The sequence below is a fragment of the Aphelocoma coerulescens genome, chromosome 25 (genome assembly GCF_041296385.1).
Source record: "Aphelocoma coerulescens isolate FSJ_1873_10779 chromosome 25, UR_Acoe_1.0, whole genome shotgun sequence".
Lineage (NCBI taxonomy): Eukaryota > Metazoa > Chordata > Aves > Passeriformes > Corvidae > Aphelocoma > Aphelocoma coerulescens.
Window position 1 is genome coordinate 1,542,173 of NC_091038.1, and position 23,241 is coordinate 1,565,413.

The 23,241-nt window shown below is 54.6% G+C and overlaps 8 protein-coding genes across 12 annotated transcripts; 4 read left to right on the forward strand and 4 right to left on the reverse strand.

Moving 5' to 3' along the window:
• Positions 1 to 217: 217 nt before the first annotated feature.
• On the forward strand, positions 218 to 2,972 carry LOC138098602 (beta-keratin-related protein-like). Its single transcript, XM_068995250.1, has 2 exons — positions 218 to 391; positions 2,070 to 2,972. The coding sequence occupies exon 2, from the start codon at positions 2,093 to 2,095 to the stop codon at positions 2,498 to 2,500; it is 408 nt and encodes a 135-aa protein (XP_068851351.1). The 5' UTR covers positions 218 to 391; positions 2,070 to 2,092; the 3' UTR covers positions 2,501 to 2,972.
• Positions 2,973 to 4,934: 1,962 nt separating this feature from the next.
• On the reverse strand, positions 4,935 to 5,363 carry LOC138098628 (claw keratin-like). The gene has a single exon (XM_068995294.1). The coding sequence runs from the start codon at positions 5,361 to 5,363 to the stop codon at positions 4,935 to 4,937; it is 429 nt and encodes a 142-aa protein (XP_068851395.1).
• A 1,992-nt stretch (positions 5,364 to 7,355) lies between these two features.
• LOC138098642 (claw keratin-like) lies at positions 7,356 to 7,697 on the forward strand. The gene has a single exon (XM_068995319.1). It carries the CDS (start codon positions 7,356 to 7,358, stop codon positions 7,695 to 7,697), a length of 342 nt encoding a protein of 113 aa, XP_068851420.1.
• A 2,380-nt stretch (positions 7,698 to 10,077) lies between these two features.
• LOC138098625 (claw keratin-like) lies at positions 10,078 to 10,575 on the reverse strand. Of its 3 annotated transcripts, none has more exons than XM_068995291.1 (2): positions 10,290 to 10,575; positions 10,078 to 10,196 (listed from the first exon to the last, which is right to left on the reverse strand). In XM_068995291.1, the coding sequence occupies exons 1-2, from the start codon at positions 10,573 to 10,575 to the stop codon at positions 10,078 to 10,080; spliced, it is 405 nt and encodes a 134-aa protein (XP_068851392.1). The 3 variants fall into 3 exon arrangements, with proteins under 3 accessions (XP_068851392.1, XP_068851391.1, XP_068851390.1); XM_068995290.1 differs by having other exon boundaries at positions 10,278 to 10,575; XM_068995289.1 differs by having other exon boundaries at positions 10,078 to 10,575.
• A 1,899-nt stretch (positions 10,576 to 12,474) lies between these two features.
• On the forward strand, positions 12,475 to 12,966 carry LOC138098630 (claw keratin-like). Of its 3 annotated transcripts, none has more exons than XM_068995297.1 (2): positions 12,475 to 12,772; positions 12,848 to 12,966. In XM_068995297.1, exons 1-2 carry the CDS (start codon positions 12,475 to 12,477, stop codon positions 12,964 to 12,966), a joined length of 417 nt encoding a protein of 138 aa, XP_068851398.1. The 3 variants fall into 3 exon arrangements, with proteins under 3 accessions (XP_068851398.1, XP_068851400.1, XP_068851397.1); XM_068995299.1 differs by having other exon boundaries at positions 12,475 to 12,763; XM_068995296.1 differs by having other exon boundaries at positions 12,475 to 12,966.
• Positions 12,967 to 15,339: 2,373 nt separating this feature from the next.
• On the reverse strand, positions 15,340 to 15,699 carry LOC138098637 (claw keratin-like). Its single transcript, XM_068995307.1, has one exon. It carries the CDS (start codon positions 15,697 to 15,699, stop codon positions 15,340 to 15,342), a length of 360 nt encoding a protein of 119 aa, XP_068851408.1.
• A 1,893-nt stretch (positions 15,700 to 17,592) lies between these two features.
• Positions 17,593 to 18,012, forward strand: LOC138098615 (claw keratin-like). The gene has a single exon (XM_068995272.1). The coding sequence runs from the start codon at positions 17,593 to 17,595 to the stop codon at positions 18,010 to 18,012; it is 420 nt and encodes a 139-aa protein (XP_068851373.1).
• A 3,088-nt stretch (positions 18,013 to 21,100) lies between these two features.
• LOC138098616 (scale keratin-like) lies at positions 21,101 to 21,334 on the reverse strand. The gene has a single exon (XM_068995273.1). It carries the CDS (start codon positions 21,332 to 21,334, stop codon positions 21,101 to 21,103), a length of 234 nt encoding a protein of 77 aa, XP_068851374.1.
• Between the last annotated feature and the right edge of the window lie 1,907 nt (positions 21,335 to 23,241).

The following is a 23,241-nucleotide window of genomic DNA, read 5'->3' on the forward strand; positions in this document are numbered from 1 at the left end:
GCACGCCCGGCATCTCCAAGATTCCCTGTGCACTCCAGTTTTTAGCCAAGATAAGCTAAAAAGCCTCATTAATTCTCGGTGTGTTTTTACCTCTTAATGAAATCAGGAGGGGAAAAGCAGGAAATTCCGAGATGAAAAGACCTGGCGGGTTCCCATCTGCATTTTGGGGTTATTGCCTAACGCGGCTTTAGATAATCATAAACAGTGAGCAAAACAATTCCTGCAACTCCAGGAGCAATCCCTGCACCGGGCTTTGCTCCCGGAGTAATTAAAGCGCTTTACACAAAGGGTGTCTCAGCCGCTCCCGGCGATCCGGGCGAGGATATAAAAACTCTCTCCACGCCGGGAGTCTCTCACTGCCTCTCCTGACTTGTTCTCTCTGCCTCTCTGAGTAAGTTTTGATTCCCCGGCTCTAAAAACCTTGAGTTTCCCTCTGCTTTTGCGTGGATTTCTCCTTAAAATCGGGGCTAAACCCTGCCTAAATATTCTGGCTCTGAGGGATTTAGGAGATCTTTCCTGCAGGTGCTTTCCATGCTGGGTAAAGGATGCAAAAATAAAAGCGGGGGCTTTTCCAAGGCTTTTAAAATTATGGGAGAATGAGGAATTTCAGTCTTTTAATTCTGAGAAATATTCGGGGAAAGTTTTGAGAATGGATTTAAGTTCGGGTTTGATTGTGTGGCACGATCAGGGAGAGGGGTTTAGGATTGCTTTGGTGTGGAGGGCAAGATCCAGGGATTCAGCGGTTGTTGGGAGGGGGGAATTCATGGAAAGTGATGGGAAAACCTGGTTGGAAGTGAGCTCGGTGCAGCTCCAGACGTGCAGCTCTGCTGTTGTTTGAATCAGCGCATCTTGAATTTAATTGGAGTCACATCGAGCTACACCAAGGGATGATTACAGCCTATTAACGTAACTGTGCTAATAACTTTCATTTCTAACGCTTAAAACTGATTTAAAGTTCTAAAGTGCTTTCGCGGAGATTAAATTCAGCATTTCTCTAGGTCAAAGCTACGTTCTAACTTGAGGGAATTCGGAGGAAAATGCCCTGCATGGGTTTTTTGTATTTTTTTTAATTATCACAATGATAGGTTTGACTTACAAGCTTAAAAAACTATTCTGATGCTACACCAGGCTTTTATGGGAGGATTTAACCTGAAGAAATAAACACGATTGAATACATTCCCCCAAGGTGAAACTGCAATTTTCTTTTTTTGAATTGACTATATCACCATAAGAAAAATTATATAAATATTTTAATTATATGTTTCACTTATTAAACGAGCACTTTACACTCCCACTTATTCGCAGCCTTTCGTTTTTTAGACTGTGTTTTAGCAGAATATTTTCCTACCTGAAAACAACAGGAATCTGCAAGGAAAATAATACAAAAATTAAGCAGGGTGCTAAGCAGATTATTCCACACTCAAATACGTGGAAAATCCAGATTTTTGGGGTTTTTTTTCCCCCCGTGTGGGAGGAACAGAGGTGCTGTGGGAACAAGTTCGGACGCGTCCTCGGGAATTCCTCCAAAGGGCCGGGAGGGTTTGGGGCAGGGCTGGGGTTCGGAGGTGGCACGGAAGGAAGGAGGAGGAGTTCTGCTCCCGGAGGAGAAAAGAGGGAAAGTCTAAAGCAGGAATTCAGAACAAATCGGTGCGGGGAAGTAAAGAGTGAGAGATAAATTAGCTCTGTCTGAGGATGCCTTAGAGACAAATGTCAATAATCACGAGATCAATTCTTGTCCTTATCTCAATCATCTCTAACAAGACCTTGAAACTGAAATGTCAACAGCCAAGAGCTCAACTCTTGTCTTTATCTCAATTACCTCTAAGGAGATATTAGAACGAAATGCCAATAAACAAGCGATCAACTCTTGTTTTCACCCCAATTATCTCTGTCTGACGATCTCTTAGAGCCAATTTGTCAATAAACAAATGCGCAACTCTTGTCTTTATCTAAATTATCTCTAACGATCCCTTAGAGCCAAATGTCAACAGCCGGGAGCTGGGAGGGATTGTTGCTTTCGTTTTTGGTGGTTTTGTTCGGGGTTTTTGAACTCTGCGAACGAATTGCAGGCGCTGCCCACCACCGCCGGGCGATGGCTTCCACCCAGCTGGCCTGTGCCACCCCCTGCGAGGCCAAGTGTCCCCAGCCCCTGGCCAGCAGCAGCAACGAGCCGTGCGTGGTGGCCTGCGGCGACTCGCGGGTCATCATTTACCCGCCGCCCGTCGTGGTCACCTTCCCGGGGCCCATCCTCACCACCTACCCCCAGCAAACCGTCGTGGGAGCCTCGGAGCCAGCGGAGGTGGCCGTGACTGAGCCCCCGGCCGTGGCCCCGCTGCCGGCGGAGGTCGCCGGGAGGTTGGAGGCAGCAGGGGACAAAGTGCCAGCCCCGGTGCTGGCCCGTCCCGAGCCGCGCTGCGCCCCCAAATATTCCTACACCTACTCTTCCCAATGGACTCATCCCTGCAATTCCTACCGCTCCGGGAAGCGCTGGACGTACTGAGCTCGGGGCCGTGCGAAGAAGCAGCAAGGGAAATTCTAGATAAATTCCAGTTGTCATTTGGGGTGGAGCTGCAGCAGCGGGCCCGGGGCTGCTCCGGCTCCTCCTGAGGAGCTGCAGGAGCTCAGCCCCCGGGAAAGGCAGGCTCGTGTGGCCATTCCTCGTTTTTCCTTTAGTTTAGAGCTGTTCTCCTGCAGCTTTCCAGCGTAGTCATCTGCTTTCCGTGGTGCTTTGGCTTATCCCGGATTTTTTACTGGCACTGAGCTTAGAGAGGTGACTTAAAATGCTCGGAATTGCACAGGGCGACGCTGCCAAAAGGGAAATCCCCAGTTTTGACAGGCGGCATCACTCGGATGCTGGTGATTTGCCAGAGCCTCACTGAACCCCTGGAACGATGCTCTTTGTATCCTGTACAGTTTTGTTCCACAATTGTAGGAAAGCTTCTCTTTCCAAATAAATTTTCTGTACCAAAATACATTTTCTGGTTTCCTTTATCACATAAAAACAGGGGAGGTTTGGGTGGGTATCAGGGAAAGGTTCTTCCCCCAGTGGGTGGTGGGACACTGAACAAGCTCCCCAGGGAATGGGCGCAGCCCCGGGGCTGTCTGAGCTCCAGGAGCGTTTGGACAATGCTCCCAGGGACATTCTGGGATTCTGGGATGTCTCTGCAGGGCCAGGAACTGGACTTTGGTGATTCTTGTGGGTCCCTTCCAGCTCAGGATATTTTTTAATTCTATGATAGTAAATCCCCGCATTCTATGATAATAATTTCCCTGTTCTTCTATTTTTCAGTTGAACCTACACTGTTGTTTATCCTCATTTATAGATATTCCATGTTTCTTCTCAGAGTTCAAACGTCACAAAATCCCAGGAACACTTCTTATACATTATACGTGTGCTGAGCATTTGACACTCCCCGGGCCCCTCCTGAAGCCCTGGCAGTGGCTGTTTTTACAGCAGGTCCTGAAAGGGCTCAGGGGATGCTCAGCCCTTGATTTACCACCTCCATCTCAGGACAGGGCAAATTTCCATCCCTTTTTCCCAAGCCCAAAGCGAGACGTGGATTTGTGGGTGGAGGAATGTGCAGCCCACACACGGATCCCACCTGCCTGAGGCCACAGCCCAAGCTCCTGCCTCGCGCAGCTCGAAAGGCTTTTCTGGGAGAATTTCAGAGCTGCCACCAGGGGTTTTAGCAAAAGAATTCCCTTCTCAGGAGGTTTAACGAGGCCATGGAGCTGCACTGGGATTGGGGAGACCCCCCAGGATGGATCCAGGCTGGGGATGAGCAGCTGGAGCAGCCCTGGGAGAAGGATTTGGGGGTGTCCTGGGCTGAGCCTCAGCGTGGGCAGCAGGGGAGGGGGGGATTCTGCCCCGCTCAGGTGAGACCCCACCTGCAGAGCTGCCCCAGCCCTGGGGCCCGGCACAGGGAGGACGTGGAGCTGCTGGAGAGAGTCCAGAGGAGGCTCCAGGATGGGATCCAAGGGATGGAGCAGCTCTGCTGAGAGGAAAGGCTGGGAGAGCTGGGATCGTTCTGCCTGGGGAAGAGACCAGGGGTGACCCAACTGCGGCCTTGCAGGACCTGAAGGGGCTACAAGGAACATGGGGAGAGACTTTTCCCAAAAGATGGAGTGCCAGGACAAGGGGGAACGGGTTCAAACTGACAGGGAGGAGGTTTAGATAGGATATTGGGAAGGAAGTGTTCCCTGTGAGGGTGGGGAGGCCCTGGTATGGATTTCCCAGAGAAGCTGTGGCTGCCCCATCCCTGGAAGTGTCCAAAGCCAGGTAGGAAGAGGCTTGGAGCAACCTGGGACAGTGGGAGGTGTCCCTGCCCATGGCAGGGGGTGGAACGAGATGAGTTTTAAGGTCCCTTCCCACCCAAACCATCCTATGGTTCCACGATCGGACATTTCACACCATTGCTCAGTCAAAGACTCATTGACTGCCAGGATCAAGAAATCCATAACAAAAGAAATTGTTCATGCAATGCAGGTTCTTTATTGTGGATGAAGGAGGCCGTAGGCAGTGTCAGCAAGAGACAAACCAGCACAGCTACAGTGCACTGGAAACACAAAAATCCTAAGGCAGCAGCAAGGCACAACCCAGGGCTCCACCCCAGAGGTTCCCCCTTCCCAGGGCGGGTGGGGAGTCTCGGAGCTGGGCAGAGCAGGGCAGACCCTCACCTGAGGGTCAGCACAGCTGGGTGGGATGGCAGAGAGGGGGGAGCTGGTGGAGGCAGTGCTGGAAACCCCAAAGGCGCCGGCTGAGGGGCTGCAGGGTCACCCTGGCAGGTGATGGGGACCCTGCAGCTCCTGGGGCTGCTGGGCCACCCCTCAGCAGGGGCTGCAGCTTCATCCTGGCTCAGGTGGCAGAAGACAGGAGGGGCTGGTGGTGGAGCCCGTGGGCAGAGGCAGCACTGAACTCCAGGGAGATTTGGGGTTTAGCAGGGCCCACAGCCGCCCCCGAGGGACCTGGAACCGCGGCCCCAGCCCCCAAAACCCCCATAGCCGCCATAGCAGCCCCAGCCAGCAGAGCCCCCGTAGCCCCCACAGCCCCCATGGCCTCCGTAGCCCCCATAGCCTCCATATCCCCCGTAGCCACCATAGCCCCCAGAGCCCCCGTAGCCTCCACGGCCTCCAAAGGAGCCACCGGAGCCGCCTCCAACATAGGGAGCTCCTGCCGAGCCCACGGCGCTCTGCTGCGGGAAGGAGCTGAGGATGGGCCCGGGGAAGGTGACCACTGAGGCCGGGGGCTGGATCACCACCGTGGAGTCGGGGCACTGCCGCACGCAGGGCTCGTTGCAGGTGTCAGCCAGAGGGGCCGGGGTGGCCACCCCGCAGGTAGGGACACACAGGCTGGAGCAGGACATCCTTTGGTTCAGCAGGGAAAGCTGCAAGACAAGGCAGAGCCACGGCTCACACCAAGGACTCATCCCAAATCCCTGCTGGCTCTCTCCCGCCTGGAGCCTGTGTCCCAGGACATGCTCTGGATCATCTCCGGCATTCCGAGCAGAACCCCTTCCACAGCTGAAATGGCTGCTGAAATCTCTTGCTCCCTCACCATCCCTGGGTCTTGCCTGCCCATGGGAATTAAGAAAAACTCCCACATCCAAATCCCCAGGCTCCCAGAGGACTTGAGCCCACTGGTAGAACCCCAACCATCCTCACTGTGCACTGCGAGAGCTGGTGGAGCACAGAGACAAAGATTCCCTGGGAAATCCACAGGCAAAGATTCCTTGAGAGAGGCACAGACGGTGAAGGAAGGATGGAGGGAAGGCTTGGACTTACCACAACGATCAATGAGCAGAGTCAAGTGGAGGAAGCTGGATGGAGACCTGTGGAGCCCTTGGATCTTTTATACACCCCAGAGTGCCTGGGGCATTGTCCAGGAGGTGGTGACAGGAGCCCCAGCTCACCACGGAATCAAGCGGACAAGCCTCATGACACAAATTGCAATGGCAATTACATCCATCCTAATTGGGGCTAGGAACAAGTAAACGTGCCCTGGAGAGCCAGCAGGCCCTGGGAGGGACAGACAGTGACCAATCACTGCGTGAAAGATCAATTGTTGCTGCAGCTGAACTCAGAGCCCCAATAAAACCCGACGTGTCCCTAATCCCACACTTTGCTTATGCACGAGAGTTTTGGGCATCACTCAGGAGTGCTTTGAAATCCTGGGCACAGCCAGCACATCTCTCATTAATCCCTTTTACAGGCTGCTAAATAGGGACGCCGGGAGGGAGAAGCCATCCCACCCACTGAAGGCGCATCCCACAAACGCCAAACGTGGCCCCATCCTGGGAAGGGCAGGGGTGGTCACAAGACCACAGAGTCCCAGAGTGGGTCAGGAAAGAAGAGTGTCATCAGCCCCAATCTTCTGCCCAAGCAGGGTCATCCCACATGGCACAGGGCTGGGCACAGAGGGTTCTTGGAGGGAGAATCCCTAAGGAATTTTTCTGCCACTGGAGGACTTGTGAAGCCCCTGATTCACTTGACAGTCATGCAAAAAGCAGCAGAAATGGGTCCCATGTCAGATGAAGCTACAATGACCCATCTTGGCATGGATGTGGGTGGGATGTGAGTGGGGTCAGGAGCTGGATACCTGAGTAAGGGGAGGCCAACACAGAGGAACAGGATCCAGAAACAGGATAAAGAAATGCTCCTCCAGCTCCGTGTCTGTGAGCTGGGTCCTGCCCGAGCCCTCCTGGAGGGCCTGCATTGCCCAGCTGGCCCCAAGGGCTGGGCCAGGGGGTGTTGGCCGAGCCCCCCAGAGCCAGGCTGACCCTGCCTGTGGTCCCAGGACAGGCCCAGCTGGGCACTGCTGGCTCACGGGCACAGCCGGGCTGAGGCTCAGGGTGGTGGGGCTGGGCACAGTCTTATCCCAAAGGCTGCCCAGGATTCTTTGTAAGCAAAGCGAGGGATTAGGGATAAACCAGGGTTTATTGGGGCTGTGAGTTCAGCTCCAGCAGAACCGTGCCTGTCATGTAATGATGGGCCATGCCTGTTCCTCCCATTGCCCCTCTCTTGTCCATTTGTTTCCTCACCAATGTCCACAATGAGTGGATGACAGAATTGTGCCGCGTCCCTTCACTTTATGAAGCTGGTCAGCGTGAATTCTGAATTATTGGGGGGTTTGCCCCCACTCCCTGGACAATGCCCCAGGCTCTCTGGGGTGTATAAAAGAGCTGAGCTCCTTGCAGAGTCCATCCAGCTTCCACCACTTGATTCTCCTCTTCAACCGGGTAAGCCCAGCTCTCCAAAGCCTCTTGGGGATCCCTCTCTGCCTCTCTCAACACAACTCCTTCCTCACACCTTTGCCTCTTCCTGGGGGTGTTTTCCAGAAGTCTTTGCCTGTCTGAAGGATGTCCTGCTGTGTCCCTACCTGCGGAGTGGCCACCCCGGCCCCTCTGGCTGACACCTGCAATGAGCCCTGCGTGCGGCAGTGCCCCGACTCCACGGTGGTGATCCAGCCCCCGGCCTCGGTGGTCACCTTCCCCGGGCCCATCCTCAGCTCCTTCCCGCAGCACAGCTCCGTGGGCTCGGCAGGAGCTCCCTACGTTGGAGGCGGCTCCGGTGGCTCCTTTGGACGCCGTGGGGGCTCTGGGGGCTTCGGTGGCTATGGGGGTGGTTGGGGTTCTGGAGGTTATGGTGGCTGGGGCAGCTGTGGGGGCTCCAGAGGCTATGGTGGCTGTGGGCCCTGCTAAGCCCCAGCCCAAGTGCGACCTCAGACCCAGGAGAGCTCCAGGAACACCCCCAGCACATCCCGACACGCCAGCACCTGAAGGAAGGACATCCCATGGGCCCTGCTGGCTGCCAGAGCTGCGACGCCTCGTGCCCGCTCAGGGCCCCGCTCTGCCGCCTTCCTGCCGCGCTTGAATCCCTGCAGCAATTGCTGCCTGCTCCCAGCACGGCCCCAGCTGGGCTCTGCCGATGCTCTGCTGGGCTCTGCCCACGGCCAGGAGACACGGGGAGCCCTTGGGCAGGGCCCCGCTCTTCTGCCAACTCCCTCCTGCCCTCCCACGGCAATAAAAGCTGCCTTGCATTGCAATGTTCACCCTGCTCTCGTTTGGTCTTTGCTCCACACCCAACACCCCGAGTCCAGGGGGGTTTCCAGGACGGTCCAGCCCCACTCACACAAGGAACAGGAGAACACTGGGGGGCTGCCAGGACTCCTCCTGCCTGTCCTTGGCCACCCCGCCCTGGGCAGCAGAGCTCCCCTGAGCCAGGCCCTGCTCAGCTCCCTGGACAAGGCCCCTCCACCTCTCCCTGCCCAGCTCCTCCCCACTTTGGGCTCCTGCTCTGACACCCCACAAGAGCCCCAGGCCACACCGCCAGGTCCCTTCCCACTCTGGACACTCCCAAAGGGCTGCCTGGAGCCCCATGGCCGTGGGCATTGGGGTACAAATGGAGGCCCCCCAAGGGACACGGCCCAGCTCCGGGGCTCCTGGGAGGCCCTGGCTCCAGAGGGGAGAGGGAGAACAACCCCCAGCACTGCTCCAACTCCTTTGCCTCCATCCCCTCAAGCATTCCTGCACCCTGGCACCACCTCCTGCTCCCACTTCTCCTCTGGATCCCACTGCTCCTTGGAGCACTTCTGGCCCTGCCTTGTCCCCACTGCTGGTGCAGAAGCCCTTCCCAGGATCCCCAGTGTCACCCACCCACCCCTTGCCTGGGACACGGCTCTGCCCAGGAACAGCAGGAGAACTTCCCACAGCCCTGTGCTCTGGGCCACACCGTGGTGGCCCTTTGTTGCCCTTCCTCACACTGGATGGCATCTCTGATATTAAACTATTATTTAGCATATTGTTAATATTGGATATATTGGGACTATTGAGAAAAATGAATAGAGTATGAAAGAATATTGCCTGAAATGGATCTATATGAACTTACAAACGAATTTTACTTTCCCACAGCCCCGTGCTCTGGGCCAGACCATGGTGGCCGTTTGTCGCCTTTCCTCACACTGAATTACATTGCTAATATTAAAATGTTATTTTATATATTCTGAATATTGGATATACTGGAATGCTTGGGATAAGATGAATAGAGTATGACACAATATCAGCTAAGTCTGGCCTGTATTAACTTTCAAATAAATATAAATCCAAACCCAGGGAATTGCTGGTGTTAATTTGATATCCAGATTCAATTTTCAGACATATCAATAGACAAGAATAAATGATATTTTTTGCAATCATCCCATTGCTCCTCATGTTGAAAATCACTCTTGGAAATGCTCCACCACTCCTTTGGTGGATCCAGAAATGTTCCCAAACCAGGCCACAAATGACCCCACACTCTGCACCCCACCCAAGCTGCTGGCCACAGCCACCAGGCCAGGGTCACCAAACCCCTGTCACCTCTGTGCCCTCAGTGGGGGCACAGGCACAGCCCAGGAGGACACAGCAGTGGCCAAGTGTCACCACAGGGGATCTGGGCAGGAGTTTGGAAGAGCTGGAAGCACCGGGAAGAGTTTCTGTGAGAAACTTGCAGCACATTCCCACCGTCACTGTGGGCTTGGGGAATGTCCTGCACGTCCTGCTGGTGGAAGAACACGGGAAGCTGGGAGGGATGGGTTCCCCATGCCCAGTGAGGTCCAACGTCCTCAGAAGGAACACACGGAGCCAACTGTCCCAAGGCTCCAGGAACACTGCCCAGGGGGATTCCAACAGCCCTCATGGACACCCAGGAGATTGGGGGGAATGGGAGAAAGGAAGGATGAAGGAAAACCAGGAGTCAACATTGCAATGCAGTACAGCTTTTATTGCAGGGGGAGGGCAGGAGGGGCTTGGCAGAAGAGCAGGGCCATGGCCAAAGGCTTCCCGTGTCCTGGCACTGGGCAGAGCCGGGTGAGCAGGAGCAGGAGCCCAGGGCGAGTCTCTGGGATCAGGGCACAAGGAGCCCTGTGGGGATGCTCAGGCAAGGCAGGGACAAGGCACAGGTGGTTTCCAAGCTGGCATGAGACTTCCAAGGTGCAGAGCCCAGTGATGCCGAAGGGCTTTTCTTCCACAGGGCATCGGGTCGGGATGTGCTGGGGTTTCTCCTGGAGCTCTCCTTGGTCTGAGGTCGCACTCGGGGTGGGGCTTAGCAGGGCCCACAGTTGCCGTTGAGGTACCGGTGGCCGCTGCTCCAGCCTCCGTATCCACAGCCCCCGAAGCCACCGTAGCCCCCGTAGCCCCCGTAGCCCCCATAGCCCCCATAGCCTCCACAGCCCCAACCCCCATAGCCTCCACGGCCTCCATAACCCCAACCCCCATAGCCACCACGGCCTCCATAGCCCCAGCCCCCGTAGCCACCATAGCCCCCGTAGCCCCCGTAGCCGCCATAGCCCCCATAGCCTCCACGGCCTCCAAAGGAGCCACCAGAGCCGGCTCCAACATAGGGAGCTCCTGCTGAGCCCACGGCGCTCTGCTGCGGGAAGGAGCTGAGGATGGGCCCGGGGAAGGTGACCACTGCAGCCGGGGGCTGGATCACCACCGTGGAGTCAGGGCACTGCCGCACACAGGGTTCGTTGCAGGTGTCAGCCAGAGGGGCCGGGGTGGCCACCCCGCAGGAAGGGACACACAGGCTGGAGCAGGACATCCTTTGGTTCAGCAGGGAAAGCTGCAAGACAAGGCAGAGCCACGGCTCACACCAAGGACTCATCCCAAATCCCTGCTGGCTCTCTCCTGCCTGGAGCCTGTGTCCCAGGACACCCTCTCCATCATCTCTGGCATTTTGAACACAACTCCATTCCATTGAAATGCCTGCTTAGATCCTTCACTCTCATCACCCTCCCTGGGTCTGGCTTGCCCATGGGAATTAAAAAAAGTTCGACATCAGAAGCGGATGGAAAATCCTCAAGCTCCCAAAAGCTTTGAGCCCATTGCTATTATCCGAACCATCCTAACTCTGCATGGGGAGAGCATGAGGAGGACCCAGTCTAAGGTTCCTCGAAATAGCCCCCAAAGATTCCTTGAGAAAGCCAAGGATGAAGAAGGAAAGACGAGGGAAGGCTTGGACTTACCAAGTTGATAAGGCGAGTCAAGCAGTGGAAGATGGATAGAGCTCTGTGAAACCCTTGGACCTTTTATACATCTCCAAGAGGGCCTGGGGCATCAGGAAAGGGAGCGGTGGCAAAAAAACAGGTAATTAGGAATTCCAGCTGACAAGCTTCATCAGAGAGATAATGATGCAATACAATTATACACCGCGACATCAGGGAGATTGGTGTGGAACATGCCCTGGACCAGAAGGAGGTGATGGGAGGGACAGCCATGGCCCATCATTACATGACAGTCAAGGTGCTGCTGGAGCTCAGATCACAGCCCCAATAAACCCAGATCTGTCCCTAATCCCTCACTTTGCTTACAAAGAGGCCTGGGCAGCCTTTGGGATAAGGCTGTGCCCAGCCCCACCACTCTGAGCCTCAGCCCGGCCGTGCCCGTGAGCCAGCAGTGCCCAGCTGGGCCTGTCCTGGGACCACAGGCAGGGTCAGCCTGGCTCTGGGGGGCTCGGCCAACACCCCCTGGCCAAGCCCTTTGGGTCAGCTGGGCAATGCAGGCCCTCCAGGAGGGCTCGGGCAGGACCCAGCTCACAGACATGGGGCTGGAGGAGCCACAGGGACCTGGCCCCGCTGCTGCCCTTCTGCTCCTCCCCTTGGGCCCCCTCTGTCTGAGCTGTCCCGGGCTCTGTCCTACTGCTCTCCCCATTCCCCAGGGGTTTGGGGTTTGCCATGAGTGAGATCTGCCCCCTCTGCTCTTTGTATGGCCATCAAGGGTAACTGGGACATGGAAATCCCAATGTCCCCCAGAACCTTGGATTTGGGGTAATTCGTAAAGATGTTGACCTTGACCTTGGGATAAGCATCGTTTGGCTGGCACTGGGAGCTGGTGGGATTTGGAGACACCCCAAGAGTGGCTTCTCCTTTTGCCCAAGCTGCCGCTGCCTCTGTTTACCAGCCCGTAAAAGGGACGTAATGACAGGGGTGATGGCATTTCAAAGAGCTTCTGCAAGATGCCGGGAATTGTTCTCTGTAAGCAAAGTGAGGGATTAGGGACAAACCATGGTTTATTGGGGCTGTGAGTTCAGCTCCAGCAGAACCGTGCCTGTCATGTAATGATGGGCCATGGCTGTTCCTCCCATCACTTCCGTCATGTCCAGGACACGTTTTCACACCTGTGTCCCCAATGAGGGGATGCCATGGAATTATCTTGCGACATTATCTCACTGATGAAGCTTGTCAGCGTGAATTCCTAATTACTTGCGTTTTTTGCCACCGCCCCCTTTTCTGAAGCCTCAGGCTCTCTGGGATGTATAAAAGAGCTGAGCTCCTTGCAGAGTCCATCCAGCTTCCTCCACTTGACTCTCCTCTTCAACCGGGTAAGCCCAGCTCTCCAAAGCCTCTTGGGGATCTCTCTCTGCCTCTCTCAACACAACTCCTTCCTCACACCTTTGCCTCTTCCTGGGGGTGTTTTCCAGAAGTCTTTGCCTGTCTGAAGGATGTCCTGCTCCAGCCTGTGTGTCCCTTCCTGCGGGGTGGCCACCCCGGCCCCTCTGGCTGACACCTGCAACGAGCCCTGCGTTCGGCAGTGCCCCGACTCCACGGTGGTGATCCAGCCCCCGGCCTCAGTGGTCACCTTCCCTGGGCCCATCCTCAGCTCCTTCCCACAGCAGAGCGCCGTGGGCTCGGCAGGAGCTCCCTATGTTGGAGCCGGCTCTGGTGGCTCCTTTGGAGGCCGTGGAGGCTATGGAGGCTATGGGGGCTATGGGGGCTACGGGGGCTACGGGGGCTATGGAGGCTACGGGGGTTACGGAGGCTATGGGGGTTGGGGTTATGGAGGCCGTGGAGGCTATGGGGGTTGGGGCTGTGGAGGCTATGGGGGCTATGGGGGCTACGGGGGCTACGGGGGCTACGGTGGCTTCGGGGGCTGTGGATACGGAGGCTGGAGCAGCGGCCACCGGTACCTCAACGGCAACTGTGGGCCCTGCTAAGCCCCACCCCGAGTGCGACCTCAGACCAAGGAGAGCTCCAGGAGAAACCCCAGCACATCCCGACCCGATGCCCTGTGGAAGAAAAGCCCTTCGGCATCACTGGGCTCTGCACCTTGGAAGTCTCATGCCAGCTTGGAAACCACCTGTGCCTTGTCCCTGCCTTGCCTGAGCATCCCCACAGGGCTCCTTGTGCCCTGATCCCAGAGACTCGCCCTGGGCTCCTGCTCCTGCTCACCCGGCTCTGCCCAGTGCCAGGACACGGGAAGCCTTTGGCCATGGCCCTGCTCTTCTGCCAAGCCCCTCCTGCCCTCCCCCTGCAATAAAAGCTGTACTGCATTGCAATGTTGACTCCTGGTTTTCCTTCATCCTTCCTTTCTCCCATTCCCCCCAATCTCCTGGGTGTCCATGAGGGCTGTTGGAATCCCCCTGGGCAGTGTTCCTGGAGCCTTGGGACAGTTGGCTCCGTGTGTTCCTTCTGGGGACGTTGGACCTCACTGGGTGTGGGGAACCCATCCCTCCCAGCTTCCCGTGTTCTTCCACCAGCAGGACGTGCAGGACATTCCCCAAGCCCACAGTGATGGTGGGAATGTGCTGCAAGTTTCTCACAAAAACTCTTCCCGGTGCTTCCGACCCTTCCAAACTCCTGCCCAGATCCCCTGTGGTGACACTTGGCCACTGCTGTGTCCTCCTGGGCTGTGCCTGTGCCCCCACTGAGGGCACAGAGGTGACAGGGGTTTGGTGACCCTGGCCTGGTGGCTGTGGCCAGCAGCTTGGGTGGGGTGCAGAGTGTGGGGTCATTTGTGGCCTGGTTTGGGAACATTTCTGGATCCACCAAAGGAGTGGTGGAGCATTTCCAAGAGTGATTTTCAACATGAGGAGCAATGGGATGATTGCAAAAAATATCATTTATTCTTGTCTATTGATATGTCTGAAAATTGAATCTGGATATCAAATTAACACCAGCAATTCCCTGGGTTTGGATTTATATTTATTTGAAAGTTAATACAGGCCAGACTTAGCTGATATTGTGTCATACTCTATTCATCTTATCCCAAGCATTCCAGTATATCCAATATTCAGAATATATAAAATAACATTTTAATATTAGCAATGTAATTCAGTGTGAGGAAAGGCGACAAACGGCCACCATGGTCTGGCCCAGAGCACGGGGCTGTGGGAAAGTAAAATTCGTTTGTAAGTTCATATAGATCCATTTCAGGCAATATTCTTTCATACTCTATTCATTTTTCTCAATAGTTCCAATATATCCAATATTAACAATATGCTAAATAATAGTTTAATATCAGAGATGCAATCCAGTGTGAGGAAGGGCAACAAAGGGCCACCACGGTGTGGCCCAGAGCACAGGGCTGTGGGAAGTTCTGCTGTTCCTGGGCAGAGCCGTGTCCCAGGCAAGGGGTGGGTGACACTGGGGATCCCGGGAAGGGCTTCTGCACCAGCAGTGGGGACAAGGCAGGGCCAGAAGTGCTCCAAGGAGCAGTGGGATCCAGAGGAGAAGTGGGAGCAGGAGGTGGTGCCAGGCTGCAGGAATGCTTGAGGGGATGGAGGCAAAGGAGTTGGAGCAGTGCTGGGGGTTGTTCTCCCTCTCCCCTCTGGAGCCAGGGCCTCCCAGGAGCCCCGGAGCTGGGCCGTGTCCCTTGGGGGGCCTCCATTTGCACCCCAATGCTCACGGCCATGGGGCTCCAGGCAGCCCTTTGGGAGTGTCCAGAGTGGGAAGGGACCTGGCGGTGTGGCCTGGGGCTCTTGTGGGGTGTCAGAGCAGGAGCCCAAAGTGGGGAGGAGCCGGGCAGGGAGAGGAGGAGAGGCCTTGTCCAGGGAGCTGAGCAGGGCCTGGCTTGGGGGAGCTCTGCTGCCCAGGGCGGGGTGGCCAAGGACAGGCAGGAGGAGTCCTGGCAGCCCCCCAGTGTTCTCCTGTTCCTTGTGTGAGTGGGGCTGGACCGTCCTGGAAACCCCCCTGGACTCGGGGTGTTGGGTGTGGAGCAAAGACCAAACGAGAGCAGGGTGAACATTGCAATGCAAGGCAGCTTTTATTGCCGTGGGAGGGCAGGAGGGAGTTGGCAGAAGAGCGGGGCCCTGCCCAAGGGCTCCCCGTGTCTCCTGGCCGTGGGCAGAGCCCAGCAGAGCATCGGCAGAGCCCAGCTGGGGCCGTGCTGGGAGCAGGCAGCAATTGCTGCAGGGATTCAAGCGCGGCAGGAAGGCGGCAGAGCGGGGCCCTGAGCGGGCACGAGGCGTCGCAGCTCTGGCAGCCGGCAGGGCCCATGGGATGTCCTTCCTTCAGGTGCTGGCGTGTCGGGATGTGCTGGGGGTGTTCCTGGAGCTCTCCTGGGTCTGAGGTCGCACTTGGGCTGGGGCTTAGCAGGGCCCACAGCCACCATAGCCTCTGGAGCCCCCACAGCTGCCCCAGCCACCATAACCTCCAGAACCCCAACCACCCCCATAGCCTCCAAAGCCCCCGTAGCCCCCAGAGCCCCCGTAGCCTCCACGGCGTCCAAAGGAGCCACCGGAGCCGCCTCCAACATAGGGAGCTCCTGCCGAGCCCACGGAGCTGTGCTGCGGGAAGGAGCTGAGGATGGGCCCGGGGAAGGTGACCACCGAGGCCGGGGGCTGGATCACCACCACGGAGTCGGGGCACTGCCGCACGCAGGGCTCGTTGCAGGTGTCAGCCAGAGGGGCCGGGGTGGCCACTCCGCAGGTAGGGACACAGCAGGACATCCTTCAGACAGGCAAAGACTTCTGGAAAACACCCCCAGGAAGAGGCAAAGGTGTGAGGAAGGAGTTGTGTTGAGAGAGGCAGAGAGGGATCCCCAAGAGGCTTTGGAGAGCTGGGCTTACCCGGTTGAAGAGGAGAGTCAAGTGGAGGAAGCTGGATGGACTCTGCAAGGAGCTCAGCTCTTTTATACACCCCAGAGAGCCTGGGGCATTGTCCAGGGAGTGGGGGTAAACCCCCCAATAATTCAGAATTCACGCTGACCAGCTTCATAAAGTGAAGGGACGCGGCACAATTCTGTCATCCACTCATTGTGGACATTGGTGAGGAAACAAATGGACAAGAGAGGGGCAATGGGAGCAACTGCCATGGCCCATCATTACATGACAGGCACGGTTCTGCTGGAGCTGAACTCACAGCCCCAATAAACCATGGTTTGTCCCTAATCCCTCACTTTGCTTACAGAGAACAATTCCCGGCATCTTGCAGAAGCTCTTTGAAATGCCATCACCCCTGTCATTACGTCCCTTTTACGGGCTGGTAAACAGAGGCAGCGGCAGCTTGGGCAAAAGGAGAAGCCACTCTTGGGGTGTCTCCAAATCCCACCAGCTCCCAGTGCCAGCCAAAGATGCTCATCCCACGGCCTTGGGGTCCCCTGACATGTCTGTGAATTACCCCAAATCCAAGGTTCTGGAGGACATTGGGATTTCCATGTCCCAGTTACCCTTGATGGCCATACAAAGAGCAGAGGGGGCAGATCTCACTCATGGCAAACCCCAAACCCCTGGGGAATGGGGAGAGCAGTAGGACAGAGCCCGGGACAGCTCAGACAGAGGGGGCCCAAGGGGAGGAGCAGAAGGGCAGCAGCGGGGCCAGGTCCCTGTGGCTCCTCCAGCCCCATGTCTGTGAGCTGGGTCCTGCCCGAGCCCTCCTGGAGGGCCTGCATTGCCCAGCTGGACCCGAGGGCTGGGCCAGGGGGTGTTGGCCGAGCCCCCCAGAGCCAGGCTGACCCTGCCTGTGGTCCCAGGACAGGCCCAGCTGGGCACTGCTGGCTCACGGGAACAGCCGGGCTGAGGCTCAGGGTGGCGGGGCTGGGCACAGCCTTATCCCAAAGGCTGCCCAGGATTCTTTGTAAGCAAAGCGAGGGATTAGGGATAAACCAGGGTTTATTGGGGCTGTGAGTTCAGCTCCAGCAGCACCTTGGCTGTCATGTAATGATGGGCCATGGCTGTCCCTCCCATCGCCTCCTGCTCTTCCTGGGCATATTCCACAGCAACTTCTCCAGTGAGGGAATGACAAAGAATTGTCCCCCATCATTATCTGTGTCATTTAGCTTGTCAGCATGAATTCCTAATTATTGGGGGGTTTCCTCCCACCTCCTGGACAATGCCCCAGGCACTCTGGGGTGTATAAAAGATCCAAGGGCTCCACAGGTCTCCATCCAGCTTCCTCCACTTGACTCTGCTCATTGATCGTTGTGGTAAGTCCAAGCCTTCCCTCCATCCTTCCTTCACCGTCTGTGCCTCTCTCAAGGAATCTTTGCCTGTGGATTTCCCAGGGAATCTTTGTCTCTGTGCTCCACCAGCTCTCGCAGTGCACAGTGAGGATGGTTGGGGTTCTACCAGTGGGCTCAAGTCCTTTGGGAGCCTGGGGATTTGGATGTGGGAGTTTTTCTTAATTCCCATGGGCAGGCAAGACCCAGGGATGGTGAGGGAGCAAGAGATTTCAGCAGCCATTTCAGCTGTGGAAGGGGTTCTGCTCGGAATGCCGGAGATGATCCAGAGCGTGTCCTGGGACACAGTCTCCAGGCGGGAGAGAGCCAGCAGGGATTTGGGATGAGTCCTTGGTGTGAGCCGTGGCTCTGCCTTGTCTTGCAGCTTTCCCTGCTGAACCAAAGGATGTCCTGCTCCAGCCTGTGTGTCCCTTCCTGCGGGGTGGCCACCCCGGCCCCTCTGGCTGACACCTGCAACGAGCCCTGCGTGCGGCAGTGCCCCGACTCCACGGTGGTGATCCAGCCCCCGGCTGCAGTGGTCACCTTCCCCGGGCCCATCCTCAGCTCCTTCCCGCAGCAGAGCTCCGTGGGCTCGGCAGGAGCTCCCTACGTTGGAGGCGGCTCCGGTGGCTCCTTTGGAGGCCGTGGGGGCTATGGGGGCTCTGGGGGCTATGGTGGCTATGGAGGCTATGGAGGCTTCGGTGGCTATGGGGGCTGTGGGGGCTACGGGGGCTCTGCTGGCTGGGGCTGCTATGGCGGCTATGGGGGTTTTGGGGGCTGGGGCCGTGGTTCCAGGTCCCTCGGGGGCGGCTGTGGGCCCTGCTAAACCCCAAATCTCCCTGGAGTTCAGTGCTGCCTCTGCCCACGGGCTCCACCACCAGCCCCTCCTGTCTTCTGCCACCCGAGCCAGGATGAAGCTGCAGCCCCTGCTGAGGGGTGGCCCAGCAGCCCCGGGAGCTGCAGGGTCCCCATCACCTGCCAGGGTGACCCTGCAGCCCCTCAGCCGGTGCCTTTGGGGTTTCCAGCACTGCCTCCAACAGCTCCCCCCTCTCTGCCATCCCACCCAGCTGTGCTGACCCTCGGGTGAGGGTCTGCCCTGCTCTGCCCAGCTCCGAGACTCCCCACCCGCCCTGGGAAGGGGGAACCTCTGAGGTGGAGCCCTGGGTTGTGCCTTGCTGCTGCCTTAGGATTTTTGTGTTTCCAGTGCACTGTAGCTGTGCTGGTTTGTCTCTTGCTGACACTGCCTACGGCCTTCTTCATCCACAATAAAGAACCTGCATTGCATGAACAATTTGGCTTCTGGTTGATTTTTATGAGTTTGGTCCTCTGGTTTTCCATGTTGAGCTGTGATATGTTCACAGAACCCCAGGATCATTAAGGTTGGGAAGACCTCCAAGACCATCATCCAATCTTTGACTGGTCCCCAGTCTGTCACCCTGCCCAGAGCTCTGGGTGCCATGTCCAGTTGTTCCATGGACAGTTCCAGGGATGGCGACTCCAAACCTCCCTGGGCAGCCCCTTCCAGTCCTGACCACCCTTTCCCGGAAGAAATTCTTCCCCAGATGAAGCTCAAGCCACAACATTTATCATCAGGAGGCAGATGAATGACCAGGGCTTGTGAGAGGTTCAGCAGCTCAGACTCCTTTGTCTTGTAGCACACAAAGGATGGAGGTGAGTCGTGATCCCTGTTCCAAGGGACAGGTTTAAATGGAAAAGTTTCAATTAATTTATTTATTCCTTTGTGGTCCTGCAACAAAAAATTACAATGTCTTCACTTTTTTCCACAGTCGATAATTTCAGAAGTTCAAAGCACCTCTGAGACGCCCGTAAATATTTTATGTATTTATAGGCTGTTATTAGTCTATTTAAAGCCTAATTCTCTTCTCAGATGCTCCATTATTTAAAAACCAGTCACTTCAGAGGTACAAGTTGAGGCAGTTCGATGTTTGCTTTCGTCAGAATTTATTTTATACCTTTCAAACTTTTCATTCAAATGTGGATCTGCACAAACAGCCATGGGAGACCAACAATGAACTGCTTTGTCTCCTCATCCTCCAAATTTGGATTTATTTCTAGTCTTACCTTTAGATTTCTTGGAGTGAACAAAACATATGTTAAAATTCCATTAATTTTAACTCTTTCTTTAACTGTTAAAAGTAGCTAAATCTGTCTGTAGAGCTGAGACAGTAGAATTTATTTTAGTCTCACGTGGTTTTACTTGTGCATCCTGAGACACATGAAACTTTCCAGTTTTTACGTAGGAATTTGTCTGTAACTCCCCAGATTTTATTGATTAGCTTTAGTTAGAGAAAAGATTGAGATTATGACCAGTTGCAGCTAAATTTAGAGGCCTTAATGTCAGGATACAGCTTGAACAGCAACTTGAGCTGTGCTTCTGAATGGATAAATCAATCAAAATTCATCAAAAGCCTTGGGAAAGCTCCATCCTGAAATTTGCTGGAAATACAACCCCCAGTTTTACTGGGAAAGGTTTTCGATGAATTTTACGTTCATATTTTATGCTGAGCCCAAGCCAGGTCTGCTCCCTTGGCGGGACTGTGCCCTGGGAGATCTCCAGAGGTCCTTTCCAACCCACAGTTCTGGGATTCTGGGATGCTGGCATCGCCTCTGTGTGTTCGAAGGGCAGCAATTACGCTCACAATGAGGGTTCGAGGGTTTAATTGAGCTTTCAGAGCTTGTTTTAGCTCAGACTCTGAGGCCAGCACCGGGCTATTACAAGGTTGTTTCTGCCGCCATTCAGGTACCTCGGTCATGAATAATTTGAGTGACTCCTCCTCGTGGTGGAACAGCCTGGGAACTCCACACTTCCATTGTCATTCCAATGGAGCCTTCGAGCAGCGCTTGCACTCACCTGTCCTGACCAGCGCTTCATGAAGTGAAGGTAAAGTGAAATTTTCAGCTCTGGAATAGATCAGGTCTCTCCATCCAGAAAGATGGAAAAATTCCAGACACTGCCAGCACAAAAGCACAGGAGAAAGAGGGGTTTTCTCCCAGCTTCTTGTCTCATCCCCCAAAATTTAATTAATGTGTAGCCAGTCTGTGCCTTAGTGATTTACAGATTGTGTCATGTCCAATGTCTGCACTCGAGCTGGGGCGTGAAAGCAAATTTAAAGGGGTATTTCCAAGTATTTCCTAGGAAATTCTGGAATTGGAATTCATTTTCTGAGATTCTGCTGAGCCATTATTGGTTTGCAAAGTGTGTGCTCGGGTTCAGCTGAGCTGACAAGGAGTTTCACAAAGGCCACAGGGTGCTGTGGCTCCATAAAACATCGAGCTGGGGACAAAAATCTGTGTCCATGCAAGCCAGAAAAAGCAAACCAGGGCCATTTTATGATGCTGTAACGTTTTTAATAAGAGTAAAGCTCACATTCACAACCTAAAGTAGCACAGAGAGCAGAAAGAATGGGCACCCCATTAATTTATATGTGCAGAAAATCTCCCGGTTTCATTGGAACAATTTTGCTGTCGATTTTCCAGACTTCCACTTGCTTCCAGTCCAATGAAACGAAGCCGAATAGATGATTTAGGGTTTCTTTGACACAGTTTCAAAGACATTTAAGTCAGAAATGCATCCCTAGCACAGGCACAACCCAAGTTTCATTAAATTTAGCTGGGAAAGATCTATAAATGAGTTACCTGTTAACAAATACTAAACCCTGTTTCCTTTACATCACCAAACCCAGTGAGGGGTAAGAAATACAGCAGAGAAAAAGGAAAACAAAACATTTTGGAAGAACACTGAAGAAGCTTTACAGGAATCCCGAGCTCTCCCAGGTGCTGCATCTTCCCATCGCAGTCCTGGACTCGGAGCTCCGGCAAAGCCTCCCTGGAACAGCAGCCGTGAATTCCATCATTAATTCCCAGTCCCGGTTCCCTATGAAACGCCCGTGGATTTAGCAGGGGTAGCAGCTGCCGTAGGAGTATCTCTGGGTGTAGCAGGTGGAGTAGGGGGAGCAGTAGCGCGGGCTGTAGGAGGGGCAGTAGTCGCGGTAGCCACAGAACCGTCCGTAATAGCCCTGGTAGCCACAGGGGCTGCCGCAGTCGTAGTTGCAGGAGTTGAACACGGGCCCGTAACTGCAGGGGAGGTAGCAGGGATCCTCACACTGCCTCTGGTAGCAGAAAGTCATCTTGGAGCTGGAGGGAGGCGAGTCTGGAAGGCAGGAAGGAAGAAAAAGCCTGTGAGGTGTGTTCCCGACAGCGAGTAAATCCCGAGTAAACGCTGCAGGGAAGGGAGAGACAGGAAACCACTGCCCTCATCCTTTGTTCCATCCCAAATTTAGTTCCAGTTCTTCCCCCTAATCCTCCACTCTGAGCAGCTTTCCCACACAGCCCCACTGAAAAACGGGACTGTGAACCGTGACCCTGCGTCAAAGCCGGGCTGGCAGGGAACGGGCTGGAAAATCCTTCAGAGCTGCACTGAGACAAAGACTTGAAGGGAAAAGGGCATCTGTGCAGGACTGAGACTCTTTCAAAAACTCAAATATTAAAAATCCATGGAGAAAAGACTGTTTTGCCTAGGAATAACTCCTAAATCACCACCTTAATTCCCTTTAGCTGCAGCACTTGTAGATTAGCAGGGAAATAAAGGAGGGAGAGCAGCATCAAATTCATCCCTTCATCATCCACTCGAATTTCCCAGATCTTTCCTGACTTACCCTTGTCTACAAGGAGGAGAAGGCAGGAGAAGGGAATGATTTCTCCTCAGGGATGCGGGGGTTTTTATGGAGCTCCCAGCCCCGCCCCGCACATGGAGCACGTGTCTGCTCCCTGCGCCAGCTCCAATTTCCACCCTATGAGGTGGGAATTTTCCTTCCCTCATTGATATCCCGCTGTTCCCCGGGGTTCCTGATTATGGGTCCAGCACCGTGACAGGGCAGCTCCGCCCGCCAGGTCCCTTTCATCCCAAAACCACTCCGGGTAATTAAGCCTTGGTATCATCGTGCTGAATTTGCTCTTTGGGACAGCGACGACTCCTCGGAATCAGCAAAGACCTGCGGAATTCCGAACGTGGCAGGTTTGGAAGAGCAGCCTCGCTGCGATTGTGCTTTGTTGTGCTTTTTTCCCCCCCTGCCACCTCTGGAACACTCACGGAAGGGAAGCACAACCCCCGCTTTTCATGGATTTCATAACTCTTACTAACACGCGGAGCATCAGCACGTTCCTGCCGATCCCTCCCAACATTTCCGGTGACTTCCAAAGGGGGAACGAGCAGCTCTTTGATTTGGAGCCACCGTGCAAGGGGATATTGATTCAGCCAGAAAATTGGCCTGTAAGCATTGAAATGGTATGCCCGGGATGTATTTTTAGAGGGGGAAAAGCTCCCAGAGACCCAATTCCGAAGCTATAAATTACAGCTTCAATAAAGGCAGGGAACAGGACATCCCAATCCACGTTTTTAGAGTGAGTGTTACATAACAGCCGGGCGTAACAACGTGGTGTTAATATTGAAATAATAAATCTCTTTGTGCCTGAAAATATTTAATAAGTCTTAATGAAGGCTTTGATATTCGAGATTCAGAGAAAGGCCCAGAACTCATGATGTGCTGCCTGTCATTATCCTCCCTTGGGATGGGAGTAAACAGCAAAACAGGGTTTTTGGAGGTGAAGGTCACCAGGGAACCCCAGGCTGGGGCTGCACCTCCACAGGGCTCCGCATTATTCCTCTTCATTAGGGTGAATTAAACACCTCAACAATATTGAGAAGAAGTTACATTAAGTCATTTTTAGAATTTGGAGGGTTTCTTGGGAAAACTGCAGTTATTACAGAGATAAATCCTTGGGGTTTTTAGCTTTGTCCTTGTCAGGAACCCCTGAGTGAATCGTTTTCTGATCTAAGTAAAAACAAACACTGAGCAGATCTTTCTGGACCCAGCAAGATTTGCTTTGCTTGGGCTGGCTCTGCAGAAAATTGTGAGTGGATTTCATAAAACAAGCCTGGAGATTTCAAATATCATAAAATGAACCTGGAGATTTCAAATATCATTATTTCTGCTTGAAATAATTTAGACTTGTTGGGGATTTCCAGCTGCTTTAA